Source organism: Neolamprologus brichardi, chromosome 23 (genome assembly GCF_056152115.1).
Source record: "Neolamprologus brichardi isolate AB-2024 chromosome 23, ASM5615211v1, whole genome shotgun sequence".
Classification (NCBI taxonomy): domain Eukaryota; kingdom Metazoa; phylum Chordata; class Actinopteri; order Cichliformes; family Cichlidae; genus Neolamprologus; species Neolamprologus brichardi.
The window spans coordinates 27,269,367-27,278,948 of record NC_142125.1 but is presented as its reverse complement, the minus strand read 5'-3'; the positions used below and the strand labels follow the sequence as shown (position 1 = coordinate 27,278,948).

At 42.9% G+C, this 9,582-nt stretch overlaps 1 protein-coding gene across 1 annotated transcript; it reads left to right on the top strand.

Moving 5' to 3' along the window:
- Positions 1–5,852: 5,852 nt before the first annotated feature.
- Positions 5,853–9,316, top strand: LOC148096237 (gamma-glutamylaminecyclotransferase B-like). The gene is made up of 2 exons (XM_087836078.1): positions 5,853–5,915; positions 6,579–9,316. The coding sequence occupies exon 2, from the start codon at positions 6,603–6,605 to the stop codon at positions 7,062–7,064; it is 462 nt and encodes a 153-aa protein (XP_087692204.1). The 5' UTR covers positions 5,853–5,915; positions 6,579–6,602; the 3' UTR covers positions 7,065–9,316.
- Positions 9,317–9,582: the final 266 nt, after the last annotated feature.

Sequence of the window (9,582 nt, the reverse complement as noted above, 5' to 3'; positions counted from 1 at the left end):
AGGACATATCCTGGTCAAAAATGACTCCAAGGTTCCTCACAGTGTTACTGGAGGCCAAGGTAATGCCATCCAGAGTAAGAATCTGGTTAGATACCATAATTCTAAGATTTTCAGGGCCGAGTACAATAACCTCAGTTTTATCTGAATTAAGAAGGAGAAAGTTAGCGGCCATCCAGGTCTTTATTTCTTTAAGACATTCCTGCAGTTTAACTAATTGGTGTGTGTTATCTGGCTTCATGGATAGATAGAGCTGGGTGTCATCAGCATAGCAGTGAAAATGTATGCTATGTCTTCTAATGATGCTGCCTAGGGGAAGCATGTATAATGTAAACAGAATTGGTCCTAGCACTGAACCCTGTGGAACTCCATAATTAACCTCAGTGTGTGAAGAGGACTCTCCATTTACATGTACAAATTGGAGTCTATTAGATAGATATGATACAAACCACTGCAGTGCAATACCTGTAATACCTACAGCATGTTCTAATCGCTCTAATAGGATATTATGGTCAACAGTATCGAATGCTGCACTAAGGTCAAGAAGGACAAGCACAGAGATGAGTCCACTGTCAGAGGTCATAAGAAGATCATTTGTAACCTTCACTAAAGCTGTTTCTGTGCTGTGATGAACTCTGAAACCTGACTGAAACTCTTCAAATAAACCATTCCTCTGCAGATGATCTGTTAGCTGTTTGACAACTACTCTTTCAAGGATTTTTGATATGAAAGGAAGGTTGGAGATTGGCCTATAATTAGCTAAGACTGCTGGGTCTAGAGATGGCTTTTTGAGTAAAGGTTTAACTGCAGCCACCTTGAAGGCCTGTGGTACATAGCCGATTATTAGAGATAGGTTGATCATATATAAGATCGAAGAATTAATCAATGGCAGGACTTCTTTGAGCAGTTTTGTAGGAATGGGGTCTAAAAGACACGTTGATGGTTTGGAGGAAGTAATTATTGAAGTAAACTCAGAAAGATCAATTGGAGAAAAAGAGTCTAACTTAACATCAATGGTACTAAGAGTAACTGTAGATAATATTACATCTGTGGGATGATTATTGGTAATTTTTTCTCTAATGATAAAAATTTTATTTGTGAAGAAGTTCATGAAGTCATTACTAGTTAACGTTAAAGGGATGGTTGGCTCGATAGAGCTCTGACTTTTTGTCAGCCTGGCTACAGTGCTGAAGAGAAACCTGGGGTTGTTCTTATTTTCTTCAATCAGTGACGAATAGTAAGATGTTCTGGCTTTGCGGAGGGCTTTCTTATAAAGCAACAAACTATTTCTCCAGGCTAAATGATGATCCTCTAAATTTGTGACACGCCATTTCCTCTCCAGATTACGAGTCATCTGCTTTAGGGTACGTGTTTGAGAATTATACCACGGGGTCAGGTACTTCTGATTAGAGACCTTAGTCACTGGAGCTACAGTATCCAGAGTCGTACGTAGTGAGGAGGTGAAATTATTAACAAGATGATCGACCTCTGTTGGGGTAGCGTTCAGATAGCTGCTCTGCTCTATGAGCATTGAAGATGATAACAGTGGCTGGATTATATTCTTAAACTTAGTTACAGCGCTTTCAGAAAGACATCTACTTTGATAAAGTCCACTCTCCACTGCTGCGTAATCAATTATTGTAAATGTAAATGTTATCAAGAAATGATCAGACAGGAGAGGGTTTTCAGGAAACACTGTTAAATGTTCAGTTTCTATGCCATATGTTAAAACAAGATCTAGAGTGTGATTAAAGTGGTGGGTGGGTTCTTTTACATTTTGAGAGAAATCAATCGAGTCTAATAACAGATTAAATGCCATGTTGAGGCTGTCATTTTTAGCATCTACATGGATGTTAAAATCACCCACAATAATAATTTTATCTGAGCTGAGCACTAAATCAGATAAAAAGTCTGAGAAATCCGACCGAAACTCTGTGTAAGGCCCAGGTGGACGATAGATGATAACAAGTAAGACTGGTTTCTGAGTTTTACAGCTGGGGTGGACAAGGTTAAGCATCAGGCTTTCAAATGAATTAAGTCTGTCTTGGTCTTTCGTTAATCAATAGGCTGGTGTGAAAAATTGCTGCCACACCGCCCCCTCGGCCAGTGCTTCGAGATTTCTGGTAGTTAGAATGACTCGGGGGTGTTGATTCATTTAAACTAACATAATCATCCTGCTGCAACCAGGTTTCTGTAAGGCAGAGTAAATCAATTTGTTGATCAATTATTAAGTCATGTACTAACAGAGACTTGGAGGAGAGAGACCTAATATTTAATAATCCACATTTCACTGTTTTACTCTTTGGTTCAGATGTGGATACTGTATTGTTCTTTCTTTGTAATTGTTCATGTTTAAGTTGTTTATTGCTGGCTTTTAGTTTGTTTTTTGTCTGTTTGGCAGCTGACACAGTCTCTATGGAGATGGGTTTTTTGGGGGGGAGGAGAGAGGCGTGTAGAGCCTTAGCCTTAGACTGCAACTCTGCTTCCTGGTCCCAACTCTGGATAGTCATATTTTGGGGGGCTGAATAAATTTGTCCATATTTCTAGAAATGAGAGCTGCTCCATCCAAAGTGGGATGGATGCCGTCTCTCCTAACAAGACCAGGTTTCCTCCAGAAGGTTTGCCAATTATCTATGAAGCCCACATCGTTTCTGGGACACCACTCAGACAGCCAGCGATTTAAGGAGAATATGCGGCTAAACATGTCACTCCTGGTCTGATTGGGGAGGGGACCAGAGAAAACTACAGAGTCCAACATTGTTTTGGCAAAGTTACACACCGATTCAATATTAATTTTAGTGACCTCCGATTGGCGTAACCGGGTGTCATTACTGCCGACGTGAATTATGATTTTACTGAATTTACGTTTACCCTTAGCCAGCAGTTTTAAATTTCCTTCAATGTCGCCTGCTCTGGCCCCTGGAAGACAATTGACTATGGTTGTCTCTAGCTTCACGTGTCTGAGAACAGAATCACCAATTACCAGAGTTTGACCCCCAGCGGGTGTGTCGCCGAGTGGGGAAAAACGGTTAGACACATGAACAGGTTGGTGGTGTACCTGGGGCTTCTGTTTATTACTATGCTTCCTCCTCACCGTGACCCAGCCGCCCTCTTTCCCCAGCTGCTTGAGGTCTGCCGGGGAACAGCTAGCGGGGCCTACGCTATCTTCGGCTGTACCAGCTACAGGGGCCTGGCTAGCTATGGGTGAATGAAGGGTGCGAAGCCGAGTCTCTAATTCAGTAATCCTGGCTTCCAGAGCTGCAAATATGCTACATTTGTTACAGGTATCATTACTGCTAAAGGAGGCAGAGGAGTAGCTAAACATCTGACACAATGAGCAGGAAAATGCAGGAGGGACAGGTGAAGTAGCCATGGTGCTAACGAGTCAGCTACGAGCTAAGCTAAGCTAGCTAAACAGTACAGAGACAGTGAGTGAATACTTTGGCTATAAATTAGGTAGTGAGTACACAGAAAGTGTGCTTCGGATGAAGCAAGAAACAAGAATGGATTTAAAAGTTTTTAATGAAATTGTATGCAGATAAGCTACTGAGAAACACCACTGTGTTTGAGCAGGAACAGGAAGTGATACTCTACCGCAGAGCGAGCGAACACCAAGTGGAAGAATCATCAGTAAAGGTCTTTCCTGGTGCTCGGCAGTAGGTTGCGCTCTGGATCACCTCAATCCACCTGGTGGGAAAAAAGGATTTATATCAGTAGATTCAAACATTGATTGAAATATATCAAACATCGCAGAAGTTCTGTTTAGTGATGCGTGAATCATGAACGAATCGTTCAGTACTCAAGAATCACTTTACTGACTCATTAATCATGATTCACAAGCCCAACTGACTCACTGACTCATCCCTGTTGCTGTTAGCAGCAATATATCTAGCTTATAATTAAAATTGTGGAGAAAAACACAACATCCAGTATCTTAACAAAAATATTTCTGCTCTGAACTGGAAGAAAAAAGCCTGAGTAGAAGCTCACATCAAGACAATAGCTCCTCGGTTCACAGTAGCATCGCTCTGCCAACATGCTAACAGCACATTTGAGCTACTCACCCCCTCCCTCCTGTGCTGAATCGTAAGCCTAAGCGAATCACTCAGGACTCACTCACCCCCTCCCTCCTGGCTCACAGCTTCTTCTTCTTCTTGGTTGGCAACCAATGTTAAGGCGCATTACTGCCCCCTGGCTCACAGCTCAGTGGACATTTAGATGAGAAAATATATATTTAACACATTTAAGGAAAATACTAATAAAATAAAAATAAACAAAATAAATGTTTATTAAGCAATTTTGATAGGAAATTGCTTAATTTTAGAAATGTTTTTGCTCTATAAAATAGTTGTTTTCTTTTAGACTCACTTATCTTAGCAGTAGGATTTACATGAAAAGAGAAATAAATTAAGTTTGAGTGAAAATGTACATTTTTTGCACTCTCTGGTCAACTGAGTCAGTGACTCAAATGACTCAAAAAACCTGATTCACTTTGGTGAGTGACTCATTAAAACTCGATTCAGTAAAAAGAATCAAATTTACCATCACTAGTTCTGTTTGAATAGTCCGTCCATCTGTTTACTCCACCTTATCTAAATTAGGGCCATGGGAGGGGCAGAAGCATATCCCAGCTATCATAGGGCGAGAGGTGGGGTGCACCTTGGGAAGGTTGCTAGTTGGTTACAGGGCTAAGGAGACTGTTTGAATAGTGTTACTGTTAATATTCACTTTTTAAAATACTTAATGCTTTCCTTAGTTGGGTTTACTCACAAAAAACCAAAAAAGTTCTATTAAGATAATTTAAATATATAATGCAATACAACTTGGTAAATTGAACTAGACAGAAATTGACTTTTACATTTAAAATGAAACAATTTATCTGAATTTCAGAAGAGGGCCCAGACTATAAGCAGTCTCTTTCCTGTAAATTGTAATTGTTTTTTCTAAACCTGTCTATTGGACCCACATCTGAAAGTGATGTGCCGGGAGTTGTGCCGTTCTCGGCGGCTCCAGTGACCCTCGAGCTCTCGGCTAGCTATCGAGCTGGTGGGTAGCAGACGTCTCTGAAAACGTCGAAGCACTTTTGCAAATATGCAATATCTTGATAAACCGAGCAGATATTTGATGTTTACACAGCTACTTTCTCGCCTGAAAATATGTTAAAAGTTTATTTTGTGACCCAGAAAGATTAGTATGAGTAATTTTAAAACTTAGTAGCGGCCACCATTGTTGGAAACTGGAGTTTGGCTGGCTATGAATTCTGGGATATGGTAGGCCACGAAGGACACACCCGACCCATCCTTCAAATTCGGGGAAAAGGAGGACGCATTTGTCGGCTGCATTTGGATGAGTCTACGAATTTGGACAGCCTTCGGCGCGTCGCTGTGACGTAATCGGTCTACAAATGCGGCCTCAGGAGGATGCAGCCCATGAATTTGGACACGACCTATGATTCAGCACAGGAGGGAGGGGGTTAGTGAGTCCTGAGTGATACGCTTACCCTACGATTCAGCACAGGAAGGGAGGTGGTGAGTAGCTGAAATGTGCTGTTAGCATGCTATCAGAGCGATGCTACTGTGAACCGAGGAGCTATTGTCTTGATGTGAGCTTCTACTCAGGGTTTTTTCTTCCAGTTCAGAGCAGAAATTTTTTTGTTAAGATACTGGATGTTGTGTTTTTCTCCACAATTTTAATTATAAGCTAGATATATTGCTGCTAACAGCAACAGGGATGAGTCAGTGAGTCAGTTGGGCTTGTGAATCATGATTAATGAGTCAGTAAAGTGATTCTTGAGTACTGAACGATTCGTTCATGATTCGCGCATCACTACTTCCACACATGCGCCCTCCTTGGCACGTCCTCAAACTGTTACGGTGGTTCATTTTTACAGTAGAAGAGCTACTTACTGCTTATTCAAGGTGGGTCTGCACTTCTTTGTGGTAGTTTTATCACTGAGAGCCAAGCGGAAAAAATTGTGTGTCACTTTACAGCATATGCTTTAAAACTGCACTTCCAGTATCGGTATTTTTCTTACAGCTCGAGCAAGTTCGAGGAGCTCTGAGGTAGCCGAGCTCATGCTTTTGCATTACACAATGATGATGTGGTTGCCTGGTAATTGTAACTCACTGTTAACTTACCCATAAGCATAACATGGTGTAAACAGTGTTTTTCACTCATATACTGTCATTGAATGACCTCTCCCAGCTCTAACACTAAAGTATCTGTCCGATTATCTCTCAGCCTGTTAATCATTGAGCACGTACTGTACTTTGTCCAGTCTGACAGCTGGTGTTGTAGGAAGTGTTTTATCATAGTCGTGTGTAATCTGTGTATGTAATGTTAATCTGCTGATTGTTTTCCTAATTAATGCGTGTAAGGAGTGCAAATTCCCAAACAGTGTTACATAGGTTTGAGTTAGATTTTTTTTGTATTTTGAAGGTCTGATTATTTTAAATGTGCACCTCTGCACAAGTGTCTGATATGATACAGAGTAATAGTTAAAACTGGATGAATATATATTTGCCAGCAATACCTGCTGGGAATTTGCTCACAGAGATGTTTCTCCCCTCTTTAAACCACAGGTGCTTGTTTGGTCCTCTGTCCTTATGACTCAGGTCTTCGTTTATGGCACCCTGAAGAAGGGGCAGCCCAACAACTACTGCATGTTCGACAGCAACAATGGAAAGGCCGAGTACCTTGGCTTGGCGTTCACCACAAAGAAATACCCACTAGTGATCACCACCGAGTACAACATCCCTTTCCTGCTCAACATCCCTGGCCAGGGTCACCGAGTGCACGGGGAGATCTACAAAGTGGATGACCAGATGCTGAAATTCCTGGACGACTTTGAACGCGTCCCAACGTGGTACCAGCGGACGGAGGTCCAGCTGGAGGTGAAGGAGTGGGTGGGGAAGACGGAAGGAGAGGAGAAGCTGTCACCAGGGAGCATCACGGAGGTGTTTGTGTACACCACCACGACGTACGAGCCAGACTGGCCCTCACTGCCGTGCTACGAGAACTACGACTCAGAGGGAGCTCATGGGCTCAAGTATAATTATAAAGAATAGCTAGAGTTATATAAAGAGTTATAAAGGGACTCAATCACCGTACTAACACAACTGACAAATGGACCTCTACGTGGTGTTAGCAGAACAGGTAGAGAAGCTCTCAGGACAAACAACACCTGGACATGGGTGCTGTTTCCTGTCGTGTGTCAAATTGAAAGAAATCACAAGAGAAATTAATTTTAATAGCAGATAGGCAGGCTTACAATCAAAGTAAGGATAGTGTAGAGAAGGAAAAGGGCACACTGTGCTACTGAAAGTTGTGTATTAGTGATGTTGTTTACAAATTTGGTTTTATTTTAATCATCTGGGAAGCATTATGATCAAACTGAAAAGCTTTTATTTTGTCATATTGCTGAAACGTGAATCATATCTTTAACACTGAATATTTTGATGGATGTCTGCTATGACACTACCGGTTTAACTGCTAAACACATGCACTTTTAACAATCCAAAGATGCAGCACGTACTGTAGTCGTATATGCAAATCCTTTCAAATGTTGTGAATTGCTGCACTGTAAACATGGGTACTGGCCATCTATCCATGCATCCATCTATCTTCATCCGCTTTATCCGGGGCCGGGTCGCGGGGGCAACAGCCTAAGCAGAGAAGCCCAGACCTCCCTCTCCCCAGCCACCTCCTCTAGCCCGAACCACCTCAGCTGGCTCCTTTCGATGTGGAGGAGCAGCAGTGGCTCTACTCTGAGCCCCTCCCGGATGGCTGACCTTCTCACCCTATCTCTAAGGGAGAGGCCAGCCACCCTTCGGAGGAAGGTCATTTCCGCCGCTTGTATCCGCGATCTTGTTCTTTCAGTCACTACCCAGAGCTTGTGGCCATAGGTGAGGGTAAGGACGTAGATCGACCGGTAAATTGAGAGCTTCGCTTTTACGCTTAGTTCTCTCTTCACCACGATGGACCGGTGCAGCGTCCACATCACTGCAGCCACAGCACCAATCTGTCTGTCGATCTCCAGCTCCCTTCTCCCATTACTCGCGAACAAGACCCCGAGATACTTGAACTCCTCCACTTGCGGCAGGAACTCATCCCCGACCCGGAGTGGGAACTCCACCGTTTTCTGGCTGAGAACCATGGCCTCAGATTTGGAGGTGCTGATCCTCATACCCGCTGCTTCACACTCGGCTGCGAACTGTTCCACTGCGAGCTGGAGGCCATCACCCAATGAAGCCAACAGAACCACATCATCCGCGAAAAGCAGAGATGAGATTCCGAGGCCGCCTAAGTGAAAGCCCTCTGCCACTTGGCTGCACCTAGAAATCCTGTCCATAAAAATTATGAAAAGAATCGGTGACAAAGGGCAGCCCTGGTGGATCCAATCACCCACCAGGAACGAGTCCAATTTATTGCCGGCAATGCGAACCAACCAAGCTCTTGCAACAGTTGTATAGGGATCGAATGGCCCGTAGCAATGGGCCAGACACCCCATACTCCCATTGCACACCCCAAGGGACACGGCTGAATGCCTTCTCCAAGTCCACAAAACACATGTAGACTGGTTGGGCAAACTCCCATGCGCACTCAAGTATCCTTGAGAGGATGAAGAGCTGGTCCAGTGTTCCATGGCCAGGACGAAAACCGCATTGTTCCTCCTGCATCAGAGGTTCGACTAGCGGACGAACTCTCCTTTCCAGCACCCTGGCATAGACTTTCCCAGGGAGGCTGAGGAGTGTGATCCCCCTGTAGTTGGAACACACCCTCCGGTCCCCCTTCTTAAAAATGGGGACCACCACTCCGGTGCCTTCAACCTGCATTCTTTTGTATGACCAGCCTGTGCTTCATAAAAATGTGATTGCATAGAAGTCTGTGAGGAAATGACCCAGCTGCTTACTTGATTTATGACCTCACCAAAGAGTTTTCTGATGAGTGTGTGGTCTCAAAGAAAGTCTTATTTAATGACATCTAGGTTAAGAAAGGCTTAGAAGAGACTCAGGGGCCAGATTCAGCCCGGCAGGTGGGCTTTGGAAACTTTTACAGCTTTTCCCACTGAGAAAGATCTCAGATTCCTTTTAATTCTTTTCATTTAATACAATATAAAATGGACTTGCACTGTAAATGTGCAGTTAAACGAGTTTACACTGACAGAAAGGCGAGTTTTACTGGTCCCACTTAAGATCAAAGCTGATTGTATGTTGCTCATGATGTAAAATGAGTTTGACACCCCTGTCTTAGAGCATTTATATCACACAGATATGAACTCTGATGTGTTTAACTGTTACAGTCCACTTGTCTTTGATTACCTCTGAAATAAAAATTAATTCCTGATTTCTTTTGTATGATCTGTGCTGAGTCTGTCCCCTCCAGGGGATAAACTTTTATTCTGCTTTGTCATAAGCAGAATAAACATCCTGCAAAATACTTACAGGGATTTAGACATATGTATTTATCTTCTTTATTACAAAAGTCATTTATTAATTTCTTTCTGATTTCTGATTTGGGGCAATCGTTCTTTGAGCAAAGAAGAAGAAAACACAGTGGTACACAAGTGGGATACAAGTAGTTGGA